Here is a 21,633-nt window from a genome sequence, read left to right on the forward strand (position 1 = left end):
GACATGTCACACAGGCAGATAGGTATGCGTGTCTGAAGTTCCACAGAGAAGTCCTGGTTTGAGGCAGAGTTTGGGGTTTTTAAAGTCATGTGGGATCACCTAAGGAATGAGTAGAGGTAGAGAAGAGAAGAGCCTGGCAGGTCCATGTTTAAAGGTCAAAAAGATGAAGAGGAACCAGTAGGAACAGGTACAAAAGGACAACCAGACCATTAGGAGGAACCAGGTGAGTGCAGTCTCCTGGAAGCCATGTGATGAACGTGTATCAAAAAGGAGAGAATGATCAACAGCACCCATGCAGCTGATCGTTCAAGAAAGATGAGATCCAGGAAAAACCACTGGATTTAGCAACAGGTCTGGGTGACTTTCAGGAGAGCTGTTTTATCAGTGATGGGGAAAGTATGGCAAAATAATGGTCCCCCTAAAATACTCGTGTTCTAATCTCTGCAACCTGTAAACATCTTACCTTCCACAGCTAAAGGGACTTTGCAGATGTCATTCATGTTAAGGACCTCGAGAAGGGGGGATTATGTTGGATAATAAAGGGGACTCAACCTAATCTCATGAGTCCTTAGAAGCAGAAGACATAGGCAGAAGAGTGGGTCAGAGACACGAGACAGAAGAAGGAGGGGGGATTCAAAGCATGGAAGGCACCTGACCCACCACTGCTGGCTCTGAAGATGAGGGAAGGAGTCAGGATCAAGGAAGGTGGTGGCTTTCAGAGGCTGGAACAGCCCTGAGCTGACCTAACACAGTGGGGACCTGGGTCCGCCAACCAGGAGGAAAGGAATTCTGCCAACAGCCTGGAAGAGCGGGTAACAGAACTCAGTCTCCGGGAAGAAATACAGCCCTGCTGACACCTGATTATAAGCCCGTGAGACCTGCATCAGACTTCTGATGGACAGAGCTACAAAAAGAACACATTTGTGTTGTTCAGCCTTCTAAATTTGTGGCAATTCTTTACGGCAGCAATAGAAAATTAGCAGAGAGGCTGAATGAAGTGAGTTGAAGAAAAACAAGGTGGAGAGAAACTGCGCTTTTGAGGGGTTTTGAAGGGAGCATGGAGCGGGAAGGAAACCGGGGCAATCATGGTAGGGTTTGCTGTGTGGAAGCAATCACAGCATGTTTGTGTGTTGACGAAAAGGATTCAGTAGAAAGTGAAAATGGATGATGCTTCCAGAGAAGAAATCCTGGGGTCAGTGGAGGCGTTGGCTTTGGACAGCGAACCTGGAGAGAAAGCAGCTGCATGAGAACAGGCACCCAGGTTAATGCACATGGTGGTGGAGATGAACACTTCTATATTCTCAAAAAAGACAAGAAATAAGGCCTTTGGTGGAGACAGAGGAAGACAAGGAAGTGCTGGAGGCTTGAAAGGCAGGAGACATAAAATAACCACATAAGCATTTTATAAGAAATTCCTATTTGGGAACTCCACTTTTTTTTTTTTGAGACAGAGTTTTGCTCTGTCACCCAGGCTGGAGTACAGTGGCATGATCTTGCCTCACTGCAACCTCCACCTCCCGGGTTCAAGCGATTCTCCTGCCTCAGCCTCCCGAGTAGCCAGGACTATGGGCACACACCACCACACCTGGCTAATTTTTTGTATTTTTAGTAGAGACGAGGTTTCACCATGTTAGCCAGGATGGTCCCCATCTCCTGACCTTGTGAGCCGCCTGCCTCGGCCTCCCAAAGTGCTGGGATTTCAAGCATGAGCGACGGCGCCTGGCCTACTTTTTAAATGAACATTATTTTTAACGGACAAATCATCATTGTATATAATTACGGGACACAATGTAATGTTATGTTATATGTATACAATATGGAATGATTAATGCAAGCCGTTTGACCATAATGAGCATTCAGGGCATCCCTGAAGCTAAAATAAACAATGTAGTTGATACTACAAAGTTCAAATTAGACTAAGCAAATCACAGAATATTAGCCCTGCAAGCACCCTTAGAGACAATGTAGCTCAAGGGTCCCCAAACCCCAGGCCACAGACCAGTATTAGAGCTGAATGAGGATAGAGTATTGGTCCATGGTCCATTAGGAACCGGGCTACAGAGCAGGAGGTGGGCGGTGGGCGGTGGGCAAGTGAGAGAAGCTTCCTCTGTATTTACAGCCACTCCCCATGGCTCACATTACCGCCTGAGCTCTGCCTCCTGTCGTATCAGTGGCAGTATTAGATTCTCACAGGAGCACAGCCTTTATTGTGAACTGCACATGAACCCTATTGCGAACTGTGTGTGTGAGGGATCTAGGTCGCTTGCTCCTTACAAGAATCTAATGCCTGATGATCTGTCACTGTCGCCCATCACCTCCAGATGGGACTATCCAGTTGCAGAAAAACACATTCAGGGCTCCCATGAATCTAAATTATAGTGAATTGTATAATTATTTCATTACCTATTACAATGTAATAATAGAAATAAAGTGCACAATAAATGGAATGCACTTGAATCATCCCAAAACCGTCACCCACCCCCTCGTCCGTAGAAAAATTGTCTTCCACGAAACCAGTCCCTGGTGCCAGAAAGGTTGAGGACTACTGGCTTAGCTCATCTTACAAATGAGGAGACTGAGTCTAGGGAGGTTGCAGTGGCAGGTGCCACTAATACAACTCGTAAATAGCAGGCCAAGGGAAGAGTTAACACTCTGGAGGCCTTGCCAGTGGTCTCTCCCCACTTTTACCTGCAGTGATACGCAATTTCTTTCCTGCTTAAAAAAAAAAAAAAGGAAAATCTTAATTGTCTTTTAGTAAGAACAACAGATACTCAAGCAGCCCCCCAAGACCCACTGCGATTTGCACCTGACCACACACAGTGATTAATTCCCTTTCTTGCCCATTCTGTGTCCACACAGTGTTTACACATTTAAACTCTGCCTCTAGAAGACTGAAGGCAGAGGAAGCAAGGTCAGTGTCAGTCACAAACCTAAATCCCATGTGAAGACACAGGTGTAAAGCTAAAAATACTAAATTTCAAAGGTTTTAGTATAAAACAGTCTATAAACCCTAAGAGAATTTAAGTGAAAATCCCCTGAGCAACTCGAGAGAATAAAAACGGTAGGGGATGGGGAGAAGGGCTCCATCACCTGTCTGTAAGTGGAGTTATGACAAGCCTGTCAGTGCAGCCTAAAAATTCATTCTGGTATATGAAAGCCACATCTGTGATGTGAATCATCATCTTGTCAGAATCTTCGTTAAAGTAAAATCTGCACTGTTTCAGCCACTCAAAGTCCATAGGACTCTTGATATGCATATGACACTGAAATTCAAAAGGTATATGTTAGAGCTGTGATGAGAATCACTCATTAAATATACACATTAGCATTCATGTAGATCATAAAGTGAAATAAATGAAACTCGTAGACAATCCAACTATTTCAGAGGTGTCAACTATATCACTAGCCAACCATTCATCTATTGATGAGTAAAAAAAGAAACTTTGGAAGATATGGGAATAAGAAAACTCAAGAGAAACCCCTAATTATGCCCCTCCAATTTGAGTGGCTTTACATATTTTAATAATAAGATATTCATTTCTTAAATTTCACCCTTAAATGCCTAATGCCATAGTCCTAACCATGAAAAAAGTATGTTTTGGCATACGAAGACAGAACTAAACAATCTCATTAGGAAAAAGACATCTCTTAAGACTGTAACAAAGTACATTGTTGGGGTTTTTTAATCCAGTAATTATTTTCCCAAGAATTACATTGGGCCAAAATTTCTAACATCTAAATGACAGGCCATTGCCTGGCAATGCTTTTGTCCAGATTTTTTAGCCAAAATTCTAAGCCACTTTCATCATTTTCTTTGACAAATAAGAAATCTAAATTAGCCTGAGCCCTTCATTTCTCAGAGAGGCAAGTAGTGTGCTTAACTATTAAGGCAGGAGATTAGCACACAATAGCTTCAATGTGCTACCTTTACTTCCATTACATCAGGACCAATCTTTCATAATCTTTTTTACATAATGTGGTGAGACAAATCCAGAAAATTATTATGAAAATAAGAGCTTTTTGCCTCTTATCTAACGCATTTTACAGTAGACGACAAATTTCACTTCTTTTTATTTCTCATTTTCTATAGCTGCAAAACTCTCTTTTCCCACCCTGTTCTCTCTTTAAAAGCAAAAATGTGTGACACCTGAATGGCAGAAGCTCTATTAGGAAAGGCCATTTGCAATCAATGACATAAAATGTAGCAAAACTTGTTAAGAATGCGATTTTTCGAAAGCCTTAAGGGAAGTCCTAAACAGCTCTACAAGCAATAGTACTAACAATTTTCATAGCAAGAAAGTAGTGCTCTTCAATTAATAGGTAAAAAGCAAAAAAGATGTATGAAGGCTTTTCAGATGCTACATGACAATTTTAACTTTAAAAATCATCACGTTAAAATATTTTTAATAAAGTCTAATTGCCTCAATAACATCTTAGCATAGATCATCAGAATATGATTTACATTCAGTTAAGACTGAAAGAAAGCTGATAACAAGCTCTGATTACGAACATGATTCTTTGCCAGAGTTTAATCTTTTCCTTGAATTCGATCAAACTAGTTCTACTGGGTAAACAGATAGTGTCTAGAATTTGTTTTTTTTTTTTTTTTTTTTTTTTTTTTGAGACGGAGTCTCGCTCTGTCGCCCGGGCTGGAGTGCAGTGGCCGGATCTCAGCTCACAGCAAGCTCCGCCTCCCGGGTTTACGCCATTCTCCTGCCTCAGCCTCCCGAGTAGCTGGGATTACAGGCGCCGCCACCTCGCCCGGCTACTTTTTTGTAGTTTTTAGTAGAGACGGGATTTCACCGTGTCAGCCAGGATGGTCTCGATCTGCTGACCTCGTGATCCGCCCGTCTCGGCCTCCCAAAGTGCTGGGATTACAGGCTTGAGCCACCACGCCCGGCCTGGAATTTGTTTTTCTCTACATGCCACAGCATTTATAAAGAATTTACCAGGTCATCAAAGATATCCCTTTGGTGCACATGAATAGTAATCAGAGTCTCATATTTCACTCGTTCCGTGGAACTCAGCTCCCTCGTGGTGATGTCTATCAGTGTATTGAGTAGCTCCAGGAAAGTCTCATTAGTTTTCTGCATGATTTTTTTATCAAACTTGGCATTTCTAAGGGCTTCTTCTGAATCCCGTGTCCATATCATCTGAATTCCTAATAATCCAACCTTATGGAAATAAAAAAGGCTTTATGAATTTGTATGGTATATTTATGTATTTAAATAGAAATTACAACGTGATCAATAGTTGTGATTCTTATGCAAGTGTAAAGCCATGATTACATCAACTTTGATACCTTTTTTCATAACCTATGGAAATTCTATTTCTTATCATTTTAAGTCATTTATGTTGAAGTCACATTTCTCCCTAGATAGATTTTAAGTTGCTTGCAGGCTAAGAATGTCTGAAACTTGCTTTACCCAAACTAGCATAATGTTGAGACAGAGCAGATGCTCACCAAATTTTTATTAATCACAGTAACGAAGAAAACATTGTTTCCTGTATTTTAATGCTGAAATCTATTTTTCATTTTTTTTAGTAAAGTGTTCAATCAGTACATTTTCATGATTTTTTTACATTGTTACATCCAAAGATTGAGTAGGAAGACAACTGTTTTAAGTTAAAGACAATACATCAAATATATCTATAACCCAAATACACATTTAAGTGTATAGATATATGACCATATAATCTGTAGTTAAAAATCTTTAAGGTTAAGTATATTTAATGGGTCCTTATGAAAATCTTAATACTGGTCTAGAGTTAAATTATAGCTGTTTGTGAAGCTTACAATAGGTAATGTCTGAGATTTAAAATGACTATTTTACAAAACATACTTTCCAATTTCAATACACTGACCTGAGCAGGGAAGGATGAAAGAAATTCAATTAGCTGGAAACCTGTTTCTTGAATATTTGCAGCTGCCTGGCGAATCACAAGATGCAATGAGGACTGAGATTCTTCCAAAAGAGAATTAAGCCAAACTTCTACATTGCCCTCTGCCATGACAGGTTTATCCAATTCAATCATCTCACCCTCTCGAGAGGAAATTGACAGAATTCGATCATAGATCTATGTTAGAAACAAACAAACAAAAAAGCTATAGTCATAAAAAAAGTAAAAACTAATTCTTGACTTTGACTTGTCCCTCCCATAGAAAGTAAAGCTACAGATTATAAAATACTGTAAAAGCCAAATATAAACTACTTAAAAACAATTTTTTTTAAAAAGCCATGAAATCTAAAAAGCAATACAAAATCAATTCCAGGCTGGGCACAGTGGCTCACTCCTGTAATCCCAGCACTTTGGGAGGCCGTGCCAGGTGGATCACCTGAGGTCCAGAGTTCAAGACCAGCCTGGGCAACATGGTGAAACCCTGGCTCTACTAAAAATACAAAAATTAGCTGGGCATGGTGTTGGGGTGCCTGTAATCCCAGCTATTTGAGAGGCTAGGCAGGAGAATCACTTTAACCCAGGAGGCAGAGGTTGCAGTGAACCGAGACTGTGGCATTACACTCCAGGCTGGGGGACAACAGCGAGACTCCATCGAAAGAAAGAAAAGAAAGAAAAGAAAGAAGGAAGGAAGGAAGGAAGGAAGGAAGGAAGGAAGGAAGGAAGGAAGGAAAGAAAGAAGGAAGGAAGGAAGGAAAGAAAGAAAAAGAAAGGAAGGAAGGAAGGAAGGAAGGAAGGAAGGAAGGAGGAAGGAAGGAAGGAAAGAAAGAAAAAGAAAGAAGAAAGAGGGAAAGAAGGAAAGAAATCAATTCTAAAACTATACTGTAAGGGGGAAACTTATTTTCTAAAAGAAATATTTAATACAAATATGATGATTTTAAAAATCTCTGAAGTTTCCCAAATGAAATGAGGCTTCTAAAATCTAAAATGTTATACTAAGTCCTCCTTAGCTGTAGACAGAAGTGATCTACCAAAAAGCTAATGGGGCTTCAGTTTCAGGGCCCCTCACTTACACAGACTGTTTTCAAGGCCCTGAATACGAATTTGTATTTATAATTTTACAAGATTTAGCACCCACACAAACAAAATCTGCCCCTGATTGTAGAAACCTTATGGCAGGAGCAACAAAAAACAAAAGCAACACGATCTTAAGCAGCAGCTGCTAAGAACAAAGGCTAAAAAGTCTGTGGGCATTTAACTAACAAAAGGAAGCCACACAGTAAATACGATACTGAAAGATACTTAAATTATCTTCCATACAACTTGAGACAGTGAGAAGCTTTGCTCTTGGACCATGATGTCCTAGTGCTGTGGCAGAGGATTTAAGCAAAACATCAGGACGATTTTTCTGATGAATTAAGTCCCTTCTTTCAACCCACACACCCAATAAAACAAGAAGAAACATTGATTTTTGAACCACTAAAATCCATCCTGTTTTCCTTCCTCTCTGTCCCCTCTAACAAAGCCTTGTTACAGCTGTTCAGCCTTTTTTATCCTGATTTTGCAATGGCTTCTTACACTGATTTCCTTGCCCCCTTTCATTTCGCCTCCTACACTGTACCAGAGAATGTTTCTGAAACACAGATCAGGTCACCGTCCTGCTTAAATGCCTCCTATGGCTTTTTATCATGTTTGGGATGAAGCAGAATTCCATCATGTGATTCGATTGGCCTTTGGAATCTTGCCCATCCCCCCTTCTCTCTTTGCTCATGGCTCCCTGTTGTGGGCCCAATTGTGTCTTTCAAAAAGATACACTGAAGTCCTAAGCCCTGACACCTGTGAATGTGACATTATTTGGGAATAGCGTCTTTGCAGATGTGATCAATTTAAGATGCAGTCATCTCTAGCCTCCAGAACTTTGAGAGAATACATTTCTGTTGTTTGAAGCCACCGCAGCCCTAGGAAACTAATACACTCCCTCACACACCCACGCTGCTGACATCCTAGGCTTCCCACACCTCCGGGCACCCACAACTCCCTTGCACATGCTCTTCTTCTGACCTGACCATACTTCCCTTCACCTGCAAGGTTATATTCCATTTACCTTTAAAACATCAGTGCAAATTTACCTTCTTCTGCAGAAAGCCTTCCCTGACACCCCCATGCACCCGGGTTAGGGCTTCCTGATGAGCATTCTCATGATCTCTGTGCTTAATGAAGCACAATAATAATAACTGAAGTCCAAAATTATCAGCAATTTAATTGCCCAATTTCTCTGAAGTGTTATACTACATAAAAATGACTTCACTGTTGATCACAATATATTCTTCCTGGGAACCCCAGGCCAGCATCATGTCTAGCAGAGAGCAAGGAGCTTGACCTTAACAAGTGGCTTTTAATAGCTTCGAATGGAATAGCTCTAACACCCCTCTAACTGCACTCTGAAGGCTACTTGTTTACTTCCCTGTCTCCCCGACCGGAGCACAAGTTCACGGAAGGCTAGTGTATTCCCAGTGTTAAGCACGACATCTGGAACATGGTAGTTGCTCAATAAATGTAACACTGCATGCTAGGATGAAGAAATGAATGTTACTAGGGTTTTGTGTGAAGCACCAGAGGGAAACTGAATATAATAGCTAACAAGAAGAGTCACTTTCCTAGGGAATTTGGGTGGAGGGATGGATTAGACAATACATTTCGGCAGCTGTGCAGGTGTGGTCTCCATCAAGTTAAATGACCTATCGTGAGTCTCATGCAGCTTCATGATTCTAGACATATGGAAGTGTAAAAAAAAAAAATTTGACTAAAGTATGCCGACACCAGATTAAAACAATTAAATCATAAGGGCAAGTCTGTTTAGTTAAGACATTATTTTGTGAACAGCTGGGTTTTTGGATTTCTGACTAGTTAACTTGGTGTGTAAAACCATGAACGCTACATAAAATGCATTCTTAATCCTAAACTAGCATTTTTTTTTTTTTTTTTTTTATTATACTTTAAGTTCTAGGGTACATGTGCATGACGTTTATATCATGTATAACTCCCCAATGCAATCCCTCCCTCCTCCCCCCTCCCCATGATAGGCCCCAGTGTGTGATGTTCCCCTTCCCGAGTCCAAGTGATCTCATTGTTCAGTTCCCACCTATGAGTGAGAACATGCGGTGTTTGGTTTTCTCTAGCATTTTTTAAATTTGAATCTACACTTTGGATAATAAGAAATTATACAGTTCTGAAGGTAAATTGGGCCCCAAGATTTGTTTTTAGTCACTGGCCAAGAGCTAATGAACTGGGAGGGAACCCTTGTTATAAACCCGTTTTCAAAGAGCTACTTAAAGATAGTTGAGGTTCTAAGGTACGGTGATTGTTGGCCTGCCGTTAGAATTAGGCGAACCTTATCATGGAACTTGACAGATTTAATGTTGTCAAACACGTTCAGCAAATGGGCCTGTATAGTGTGGGAGTCCGATGCCTGCCCCAGAATCTCTAGAAGGGCAGGATCTGAGACGAAGAAAAACCGAGGAAAGCACAGTCGCTTTTTCTCCAAGTACCTGTGAGGAGAGGAAAAACATAAACCTTTATAACCACACAAAGCTTATCATTCAAAGAATAAATTAACCTGGATGGGAAAAGGGGGGAAGATTGTGTGACTTGTAACAACCTGATTTTCCCACATGACTTCTCAACCATTTTTCGATTTTTTAAGAATTTTGTCAAATAACATTCCATATTCTGATGGAGAAATAATTTCTTCCCAAAATTGGTGGCAGAATTCCCTCCTTTTTCACAAGTATAATGTACACTTGTTGCACAGTCTGGAAAATCTTGTACATTCTATGTAGAGAGTAAGATAAAAACACACCCAGGCAGGTTTTGGTTTTGGGTTTTGGTTTGGGTTTCCAAGCCCAGCACTGTGTCATCTAAAGGCCCCCTACAATACTTGAAATTGTAACTTAAAAGAGAATCCAATGAATTCATCATCCAAGCAGAAGCAAAATCCAGCTGTGACGAGCTCCATGGAAAAGCTGTGGCACTCGTCTCTGCCTCCAGGAGTTTCCAAAGTTCACTGGATGTTCCGATCGCTGACCTGCTTTCAGGCAGGCTTTTGTTTCTATATTTGCTTTCTGTTATGGTCATTCCTGATGTGATGGATATGTGTATTCTGTTGTTTTCTTAACTATAGCTCTCTATCTTCATTTTCTAGCATATTTTGTTACGATTATTTTAATTGTACTTCTTTTTGAAACTTTACCAGCTGTTTTAATTTCTTTTTTAATTTTTGCTCTTCCCTTATCACTTGTATTATTATTCATTTTAGCCCTTTTTCGACTTTTTTGAGACAGAGTCTCACTCTTTCACCCAGGCTGGAGTGCAGTGGCATGACCTTGGCTCGCTACAACCTCCACTTCCTGGGTTCGAGTGATTCTCCTGCTTCAGCCTCCAAAGTGGCTGCAACTACAGGCTTGTGCCACCATGCTCGGCTAATTTTTTTTTCTTTTTTCGTTTTTTTTTTTTTTAGTAGAGATGGGATTTCACTATGTTAGCCAAGGCTGGTCTCAAACTCGTGAATTCAAACGATCCACCCGCCTCAACCTCCCAAAGTGCTGAGATTATAGGCATGAGCCATCACACCTGGCCTCAACTTTTATTTTAGGTTCAGGCGTACATGTGCAGGTTTGTTATACAGGTAAACTGCATGTCGGGAGGCTGGTACACAGATTATTTCATCACCTGGGTAATAAGTATAGTACCTAATAGGTAGTTTTCCAATCCTCACCCTTCTGCCACCTCCACCCTTGAGTAGACTCCAGCGTTTGCTATTGACAGCCAAACTCCTGTGATGTTATAGAGAAGATACCTTATATTCACGGACACAGTCCGATTACCCCAACTCAAATTATGATCTGATCTGTGTGAAGACCCTTCCTGTCCATCCTGATCCTTGACAGCTTGGGAGGATGTCGTTTTTGTATAAATACGGTTTCTCAAATGTTTATCCGAGGCTTACAAATGTTGCTCATAATCTCTTCTTGGTAACAGAATCAAAAGGGAAAGCTCAGAAATAAATAAATAAATAAATAAATAAATAAATAAATAAATAAATAAAAATGTTTAAAAAGTGTGAACAATTTTAGAGTAGACATTTTCTCTGTGTGGTTATAAAATAATGCCCAAATGTTGGGTGATAGAGTGCAATATGTTCATAGGAAAAAGAAAGAATAAAAAAGAGAAAAATAGGCCAGGTGCAGTGACTCACACCTGTAATCCCAGTACTTTGGGAGGCCGAGGTGGGTGGATGACCTGAGGTCAAGAGTTTGAGACCAACCTGGCCAACATGGTGAAACCTCGTGTCTACTGAAAAAAAAAAAAATGCAAAAAATAGCTGGGTGTGGTGGTGCACCCCTGTAATCCCAGCTACTCGAGAGGCTAAGGTGGGAGAATCACTTGAACCTGGGAGATGGAGACTGCAGTGGGCTAAGTAAGATGGCCCCATTGTACTCCAGCCTGGGTGACAGAGTGAGACCCCATCTCAAAAAAAAAAGAGAAAAAAAATAGAGGGGGTGTTGTGCATGTGTGTGTGTGTGCGTGTGTGTGTGTGTGTGTCTGTCTGTCTGTCTGTCTGTGGGGGTGGATGGAAGATGAGGAAGGGAGAGAAAAGTAATAAACTCAGCTGTAGGTAGTCCAGTAGACGGTTCCTCAGCAAGTGGTGACTGAACCTGCATGATGTCTTAGTGACCCCTGCCCCTCAGTCCTTCCATGTTGAAGAACCCCCAGAGCAGGGAAACTTTCAGAAACCCTTTCCTCGTTCTCTCTGACTTGATCCTGGTGTTAGGCACATAGCACTCATGCTGGGTCTATATCCAAGAACGGTCAGTGGTGCCTGAACCACATCTGGTCGTGCTAAATAATTATTAGGGTAAATGGAATAGTGCAGCATCAATCATTAGAAAACAACCTTTTTGTCCTTCAACAGTTACTTGACTTGATCTAATAATTTTATAAAGGAGATCAACTCATTAATCCCTAAGACTCCATTTTTCTAAACCTTTATGTTAGAAGAATTACTTGCAAATGGTTTTGCTTTAAAGTGAACATTTAAAGGGTACTTTACTGACATTGGTGTTGGCTACAGCCATGGTGTTTAAAAAGCCTCTTTAGGTGTATGGTGATAACTCTATAGCAGCAGTCCTCAACCTTTGCGCCACCAGGGACCAATTTCATGGAAGACAATTTTTCAATTTTTCTACAGACCTGGGGTGGGGGTGGTTTCAGGATGATCCAAGTGCAATATATTTACTGTGTACTTTACTTCTATTATGATTGTGCACTTATGTTTCTATTATTATTACATGGTAAAAATAATTACACAACTCACCATAAAGTAGAGTCAGTGAGAGCCCTCACCTTGTTTTCCTGCAACTAGATGGTCCCATCTGGAGATGATGGGAAACAGTGACAGATCATCAGGCATTAGATTCTCATAAGGAGTGCGCAACCTAGATCCCTCACATGCGCAGTTCACAATAGGGTTTGCACTACTATGAGACTGTAATGTTGCTGCTGATCTCACAGGAGGCAGAGCTCAGGTGATATTGAGAGTGATGAGGAGCAGTTGTAAATACAGATGAACCTTCGCTCACTCACCTGCTACTCACCTTCTGCTGTGCAGCCCTGTTCCTAACAGGCCACGGACTGGTTCCAAGGTTTGAGGACCTCTGCTCTATAGCACAGGCCTTTGAAACACTCATCACCTAAATTAAACTTGCAAATATTTGCTACAGAAAATTTTGGCCCTACCTCTAGCTTCAAGGTAGTGGGGTGGACATCCATGTAAGCATGGTTTTGTTTAGACTCTTCAACTTTCCTAAAAGTCCACCAACTTCCACATCTCCCCAGCTGTATGCTGAAGCCTATGAATTTGTCCTTAACCAGCAGTGCAGACTGCCTGTTCTCTGCATTCTTGTCAGGGTTTACATCTCTCGTCTTATGCTGCCCAATACCTTCCACCAACATGGATATGAAAGTGATATTCACGGAGGATTCATGTAAGTGTATGCAGTGATTCCATTCCCTTAGTTCCCTGGATGAAGCCATTCCATTAGAGAGGCTCATGTTTGACTCATGCTGTGATAAGAAAGTAGATGAAGCTTCTGCTCTGGGTTCCCTTTTAAAAGGATACACAATAGAAATGTGTCCAAATTATCAGTTTGAAGACAAGAAAACATAATGTCTCCCCAAGTAACTTTTATTCTATGAATCTTATGAACCTATCATTTGTTACCATTTACCTTGGGCCCTAGGAAGGATCTTTGCTCTCTAAATCCAAGGTCCATTTGTAGTTTTTCTCTGCACCAATTTTACCCTCTGAGCTTATTAGCCCTTTTTTTCCTTTGACCTTAACTTTCTCATTGCATGGTTATTTTTCAGCAGCCATCTCAAAATTTTTTCTGGTTAGCCAAGAATAAATAAGTAATCCATATTGCTTACAAGTACTCCCATACAGGTCTTTTTTCCATTTTTAGTATAGTCACTTTTTTTGTTCAACTTTAATAAACTATCCATTTCATCGAGATCCTGCCAAAGCACCATCTGAAGCCCAGTATTTTAGCCATCACCCGTGACTACGAGGGCAGCCTGGCTTCGATGAGCTGAGTCCTGCAGTGCACAGGATAAGCTGGCTATTCACAGGACACTATTACAGGTCATGAGACCATCAGGATGAATTCATGGGGAAAGATCAACTGTCTCCCAGAGTGGGCCAAGGAGACATCATTATTTAAATTAAATGCTCAGGTGCTTGAGTTTAACTTCCTTAAGTGTCAATGTACACTTAGCATATTACTATGTAACATATTTCTACTTACATTATTTTATTGTGATTAACCAAGGAAAAAAAACAAACAAAAAAACTTTATGACTCTTAGAATTCACCAAGCCTCCATACGCATAAATGTGTGTGTAGATAGATATTATATTAGATACTTTTTAATATAATCCTGATTGCATGTATATACTAAACACTGTTTCATATAATGAGCATAATAAAATATGTTGGTTCTATAGATGTTTATCCAAGAAGAATATCAGAAAAACGGGTGTATTAATTTTTAAAAGCAGGCACTATATGAGAATGTTTATAGTCTTATCCCAGTGATAGAAGCAACCTTAAGTCCTATGAGTCCAACATCAGGACAAATCTAGCAAGTGTTTGATGAGAATATAAGGCTTCAAAATATCAGTTTCATCTGTGCATCAGCTTTATACATGAATTAAGCCTTAGCAAACAAAAACAAATTTGGCTAATGCTATCTAGTCTCCCTGTATCCTTTTGTCTCAAGGATACTGAGAGCTTTCAAAGAGCCAGGGTACTTACCCAGTAAGGGATTTCTGGCATATTTCCAACTGGTCCAGCAAGTGCGGTAACAGCTGCCCCAGGGTCTCATCTCCAACACAGCACTGAACTACAGTGGGCACTTCATGTGCCCGAGTCATGATCTTCACCCAAGATTTATCTATGTTAGAAAAGCGCTTGGCTTCCTATGAGAACAAGGTAACAAAGCACATTTAGATTTGGGCACAACTGTGATCTCAAAGACAGAGTATCTCACATTCCTCCAGTTGAGGCTAGAGTTTTAACCGGTCCAGATAGCCAAGCAATATACGCCTAATGTCATACACATTTTATTGAAGTTCGTATTGGGCTTTCTGTGCCGTATCATCCCCTGTATTAAGTAAGCATCCTTAGCTCAACCTTGGGACTCCCATTATGTTAAGTTAAACCAAGAAATGAATACAAAAGTAATAATACAATTCAAGAAAATATGAAAAGAAAGGACACACCTTTCTTTTCAGGGGTTATCTCTAAATGAAGTACATTTCCTATTTTTATATTTTCCATATTGAGCACTGGATTGTTTATGTAGAAAAAGTATTTAAAAATAAAGATACAAAATTAATTCCAGTATAACTGGAATATTGTAAAAAAATTTAAAGGCAAATGCACAGATTATCTTGAGAGGGCAGGAATCATATAAGTTTTCTTCTTTTTTTTTTTTAAGACAGGGTCTCACTCTGTTGTCCAGGCTGGAGTACAGGTGCTCAATCACAGCTTACTGCAGCCTTGATTTCCTGGGCTCAAGTGATTCTCCTACCTCAGCCTCTCCAGTGTCTGGGACTACAGGCATGTGCCACCATGCCTAGCTAATTTTTTTTTTTTATATAGAAACGAGGTTTCATCATATTGGCCAGGCTGGTCTTGAACTCCTGGGCTCAAGCAGTCTTCCAACTTCAGCCTCCCAAAGTGCTGGGATTACAAGCATGAGCCACTGCACCCAGCCCCAAATTTTCAATTTCTTCTTTAAAGCTTTCTGTATGTACCAATGAGTATATACTATCAAATATGAAAGGAAGAAACTACACCTAGCACCTTAAATATTCTACATGAAAATTTCTAAGTCCAATTTTAGATTCTTCTTCACTCATTAAAAAGAAAAACATGGGAATCCTGGGCATGTTGACCAAATAGGAATAGCTCCACTCTGCAGCTCCCAGCGAGATCAAAGCAGAAGGCAGGTGATTTCTGCATTTCCAACTGAGGCACCTGGCTCATCTCATCAGGACTGGTTAGATAGTGGATGCAGCCCACGGAGGGCAAGACGAAGCAGGCTGGGGCGTTGCCTCACCCAGGAAGTGCAAGGGTTTGGGGAACTCCCCACCCCAGCCAAGGGAAACCATGAGGTACTATGCCGTGAGGGACACTGCTATCCGGCCCAGTTACTACGCTTTTCCCATGGTCTTCGCAATCCGCAGACCGGGAGATTCCCTCAGGTGCCTACACCACAAGGGCCCTGGGTTTCAAGCACAAAACTGACTGGCCGTTTGGGCAGACACTGAGCTAGCTGCAGTTTTGTTTTTTGTTTTTTTTTTTATGTGGAGTTTCGCTCTTTTTGCCCAGGCTGGAGTGCAATGGTGCAATCTCGGCTCACTGCAACCTCTGTCTCCTGGGTTCAAGCAATTCTCATGCCTCAGCCTCCCAAGTAGCTGGGATTACAGGCATGCGCCACCATGCCCGGCTAATTTTGTGTTGTTATTAGAGATGGAGTTTCTCCATGTTGGTCAGGATGGTCTTGAACTCCCAACCTCAGGTAATCCACCTGCCTTGGCCTCCCAAAGTGCTGGGATTACAGGTGTGAGCCATCACACCCAGCCATTTTTTTCATACCCCAGTGGTACCTGAAACGCCAGTGAGGCAGAACTGTTCACTCCCCTGGAAAGGGGGCTGAAGCCAGGGAGCTAAGTGGTCTTGCTCAGTGGATGCCATCCCCATGGAACCCAGCAAGCTGAGTAAGATCCACTGGCTTGAAATTCTCACTGACAGCACAGCAGTCTGAAGTCAACCTGGAATGCTCGAGCTTGGTGGGAGTACGGGGGTCCACCACTACTGAGGCTTGAGTAGGCAGTTTTTCCCTCACAGTGTAAACAAAGTCACAAAGAAGTTCAGACTGGGCAGAGCCCACCACAACACCACACAGCTGCTGCAGCCAGACTGCCTCTCTAGATTCCTCCTCTCTGTGCAGGGCATCTCTGAAAAAAAGGCAGCAATCCCAGTCAGGCGCTTATAGATAAAACTCTCATCTCCCTGGGACAGAGCAACTGGGGGAAGGGGCAGCTGTGGGGTGTGGCTACAGAAGACTTAAACATTCCTGCCTGCCAGCTCTGAAAAGAGCAGCAGATCTCCCAGCACAGGGCTTGAGCTCTGCTAAGGGACAGACTGCCTCCTCAAGTGGGCCCCTGACCCCATGCTTCCTGATAGGGAGACACTTCCCAGCAGGGGCCAACAGACATCTCATACACGAGAGCTTCGGCTGGCATCTGGCAGGTGTCCCTCTCAGACAAAGCTTCCAGAGGAAGGAGCAGGCAGCAATCTTTGCTGTTCTGCAGCCTCTGCTGGTGATGCCCAGGCAAACAGGGTCTGGATTGGACCCCCAGCAAACTCCAGAAGACCTGGAGAAGAGGGGCCTGTCTGTTAGAAGGAAAACTAACAAACAGGAAGCAATAACATCAACATCAACAAAAAGGACAACCAAACAAACACTCCATCTGAAGGTCACCAACAGCAAAAACCAATGGTAGATAAATCCACGAAGATGAGGAAAAACTAGCACAAAAAGGCTGAAAATTCCAAAACCAGAACGCCTCTTCTCCTCCAAAGGAAAACAACTCCTCACCAGCAAGGGAACAAAACTGGACAGAGAATGAGTTTGACAAATTGACAGAAGTAGGCTTCAGAAGATGGATGATAACAAACTCCTCAGAGCTAAAAGAGCATGTTCTAACCCAACATAAGTAAGCTAAGAACCTTTATAAAAGTTAGAGAAATTGCTAACTAGAATAACCAATTTAGAGAAGAATATAAAATATAAATGACCTGACGGAGCTGAAAAACACAGCACAAGAACTTTGTGAACCATACACAAGTATCAATACCCAAATCAATCAAGCAGAAGAAAGGATATCAGAGACTGAAGATCAACATAATGAAATAAAGCATGAAGTCAAGATTAGAGAAACAATAATGAAAAGGAATGAACAAAGCCTCCAAGAAATATGAGACTATGTGAAAAGACCAAACCTACGTTTGATTGGTGTACCTAAAAGTGACGGGGAGAATGGATCCACATTAAAAAACACTCTTCAGGATATTATCCAGGAGAACGTCCCCAACCTAGCAAGACAGGCCAACATTCAAATTCAGCAAATACAGAGAACACCATGAAGATTCTCCTCAAGAAGAGCCACCCCAAAACACATAATTGTCAGATTCACCAAGGTTGAAATGAAGGAAAAAATGTTAAAGGCAGCCAGAAAGGTCGGGTTACCCACAAAGGGAAGCCCATCAGATTAACAGCAGATCTCTCTGCAAAAACCCTACAAGCCATAAGAGAGTGGGGACCAATATTCAACATTCTTAAAAAAATTTTCAACCCAGAATTTCATATCCAACCAAACTAAGCTTCATAAGCAAAGGAGAAATAAAATCCTTTACAGACAAGCAAGTGATGAGGGATTTTGTCACCAATAGGCCTGCCCTACAAGAGCTCCTGAAGGAAGCACTAAATATGGAAAGGAAAAACCCGTACCAGCCACTGCAAAAACAAACCAAAATGTAACATTGATATTATGAAGAAACTGCATCAACTAATGGACAAAATAACTAGCTAGCATCATCATGACAGGATCAAATTCATACATAACAATATTAACCTTAAATGTAAATGGGCTATATGCCCCAATTAAAAGACACAGACTGGCAAATTTAATAGAGTCAAGATTCATCAGTGTGCTATATTGAGAAGACCCATCTCACATGCAAAGACACACATAAGCTCAGAATAAAGGGATGGAAGAATATTTACCAAGCAAATGGAAAGCAAAAAAAAGCAGAGGTGCAATCCTACTCTCTGATATAACAGACTTTAAACCAACAAAGATCAAAAAAGACAAAGAAGGGCATTACATAATGGTAAAGGGATCAATGCAATGAGAAGAGCTAACTATCCTAAATATATATGCCCCTGATACAGGAGCACCCAGGTTCATAAAGCAAGTTCTTAGAGACCTACAAAGAGACTTAGAATCTCACACAATAATAGTAGGAGCCTTTTTTTTAACATGTCAAAGAAATGTTTAATCACAAAATTAAGCTTACACATAATCTAAAAATTTTCAAATGTACTGTATTTTATAGCATAAAAGTACAATTAGTAAAATGATTCACTAGTAATTTAATTACATTTAATTTAATTTTAAGTAAAATTAAAAATGCTTCTCTCTCACTATGATGCAGAATATTACTCTGAACGCCTACCTCATGCATCACTCAATATGAAAAGTAAACTAACAAGAGCCACTCCACTTAGATTTTCATCATAAATCTTACATTTTAATACCCATACTCTCCAACAGTGGGAGACTTTAACACCACACTCTCAATATTAGACAGATGAATGAGATAATTAACAAGGATATTCAGGACTTGAACTCAGCTTTGGACCAAGCGGACCTAACAGACATCTACAGAACTCTCCACCCCAAATCAACAGAATATACATTCTTCTCAACATTGCATCATACTTATTCTTATATCGACCACATAATTGGAAGTAAAACACTCCTCAGCAAATGCAAAAGAACAGAAATCATAGAAAACAGTCTCAGACCACAGTGCAATCAAGTTAGAACTCAGGATTAAGAAACTCGCTCAAAATCGCACAACTACGTGGAAACTGAACAACCTGCTCCTGAATGACTACTGGGTAAATAACGAAATTAAGGCAGAAATAAATAAGTTCTTTGAAACCAATGAGAACAAAGACACAGCATACGAGAATTTCTGGGACACAGCTAACGCCCTGTTTAGAGGGAAATTTATAGTACTAAATGCCCACAGGAGAAAGCGGTAAAGATTTAAAATCAACACATTAACATCACAATTAAAAGAACTAGAGAATCAAGAGCAAACAAATCCAAAAGCTAGCAGAAGACAAGAAACAACTAACATCAGAGCAGAACTGAAGGAGATAGAGACATGAAAAACCCTTCAAAAAAATCAATGAATTCAGGAACCAGTTTTTTGAAAAGATCAACAAAACAGACTGCTAGCCAGACTACTAAAGAAGAAAAGGGAGAAGAATCAAATAGACACAATAAAAAATGATAAAGGGAATATCACCACTGATTCCACAGAAATACAAACTACCATCAGAGAATACTATAAACACCTCTATGCAAATAAACTAGAAAAATCTAGAAGAAATGGGTAAGTTTCTTCTAGAAATTCTACCAGAGGTTCAAAGAGCAGCTGGTACCATTCCTCTTAAAACTACTCCAAACAGTAGAAAAAGAGGTACTCCTCCCTAACTCATTTTATGAGGCCAGCATCATCCTGATACCAAAAGCTGGCAGAGACACAATAAAAAAAGAAAATTTCAGGCCAATATCTCTGATGAACATCAATGCAAAAGTCCTCAATAGAATACAGGCAAACTGAATCAAAAAGCACATTAAAAAGCTTATCCACCACGATGAAGTCAACTTCATCCCTGGGATGCAAGGCTGGTTCAGCATATGCAAATCAATAAACATAATCCATCACATAAACAGAACCAATGAAAAAACCACATGATTATCTCAATAGATGCAGAAAAGGCCTTCGATAAAATTGAACACCCCTTCATGCTAAAAACTCTCAATAAACTAGGTATTGATGGAACGTATCTCAAAATAATAAGAGCTATTTATGACAAATCCACAGCCAATATCATACTGAATAGGCAACAGCCAGAAGCATTCCTTTTGAAAACCGGCACAAGACGAGGATGCCCTCTCTCACCACTCCTATTCAACATAGTATTGGAAGTTCTGGCCAGGGCAATCAGGCAAGAGAAAGAAATAAACGTACTCAACTAGGAAAAAAGGAAGTCAAATTATCTCTTTTTGCAGATGACATGATCGTATATTTAGAAAACCCCATCGTCTCAGTCCAAAAACTCCTAAAGCTGATGAGCAACTTCAGCAAAGTCTCATGATACAAAATCAATGTGCAAAAATCACAAGCATTCCTATACACCAATAACAGATAAACAGAGAGCCAAATCATGAGTGAACTCCCATTCACAATTGCTACAAAGAGAATAAAATACCTAGAAATACAACTTACAAGGGATGTGAAGGACCTCTTCAAGGAGAACTACAAACCACTGCTCAAGGGAATAACAGAGGACACAAATAAATGGAAGAACATTCCATGCTCATGGATAGGAAGAATCAATATCATAAAAATGGCTATACTGTCCAAAGTAATTTATAGATTCAACGCTATTCCCATCAAGCTACCATTGACTTCCTTCAAATAATTAGAAAAAAAACTACTTTAAATTTCCTATGGAACCAAAAAAGAACCCATATAGCCAAGACAATCCTAAGCAAAAAGAACAAAGCTGGAGGCATCATGTTACCTGACTTCAAACTAAACTTCAAGGCTACAGTAACCAAAACAGCATGGTACTGGTACCAAAACAGACATATAGACCAAGGGAACAGAACAGAAGCCTCAGAAATAACACCACACATCTACAACCATCTGATCTTTGACAAACCCAACAAAACAAGCAATGGGGAAAGGATTCCCTATTTATTAAATGATGTTGGGAAAACTGGCTAGCCATATGCAGAAAACTGAAACTGGACTCCTCCCTTACACCTTATACAAAAATTAACTCACAATGGATTAAAAATCTAAACATAAGACCTAAAACCATTAAAAACCCTAGAAGATAACCTAGGCAATACCATTCAGGACATAGGAATGGGCAAAGACTTAATGACTAAAACACCAAAAGCAATTGCAACAAAAGCCAAAACAGTGTGGCAATTCCTCAAGGAGCTAGAACTAGAAATACCACTTGACCCAGCAATCCCATTACTGGGTATATACCCAAAGGATTATAAATCAATCTACTATAAAGACACATGCACACATATGTTTATTGCAGTACTGTTCACAAAAGGAAAGACTTGGAACCAACCCAAATGCCCATCAATGTTATACTGGATAAAGGAAATGTAGCACATATACACCATGGAATACTATGCAGCCATAAACAAGTAGGAGTCCATGTCCTTTGCAGTGACATGGATGCAGCTGGAAACCATCATTCTCATCAAGCTAGCACAGGA

The 21,633-nt window shown here is 40.5% G+C and overlaps 1 protein-coding gene across 1 annotated transcript in view; it reads right to left on the minus strand.

Annotated features, from left to right (window-relative positions):
- DNAH5 (dynein axonemal heavy chain 5) overlaps nucleotides 1-21,633 on the minus strand; it is a 262,592-nt gene that overhangs the window by 145,800 nt on the left and 95,159 nt on the right. The window contains exons 31-35 of the mRNA XM_033178810.1: nucleotides 14,270-14,433; nucleotides 9,290-9,446; nucleotides 5,866-6,078; nucleotides 4,950-5,174; nucleotides 3,091-3,263 (exon numbers count right to left, since the gene is read on the minus strand). Coding sequence (XP_033034701.1) covers nucleotides 3,091-3,263; nucleotides 4,950-5,174; nucleotides 5,866-6,078; nucleotides 9,290-9,446; nucleotides 14,270-14,433 — 932 coding nt within the window. The remainder of the gene's footprint in view (nucleotides 1-3,090; nucleotides 3,264-4,949; nucleotides 5,175-5,865; nucleotides 6,079-9,289; nucleotides 9,447-14,269; nucleotides 14,434-21,633) is intronic.

The sequence above is a fragment of the Trachypithecus francoisi genome, unplaced genomic scaffold, assembly GCF_009764315.1.
Source record: "Trachypithecus francoisi isolate TF-2019V2 unplaced genomic scaffold, Tfra_2.0 Lachesis_group2, whole genome shotgun sequence".
NCBI classification, from domain to species: domain Eukaryota; kingdom Metazoa; phylum Chordata; class Mammalia; order Primates; family Cercopithecidae; genus Trachypithecus; species Trachypithecus francoisi.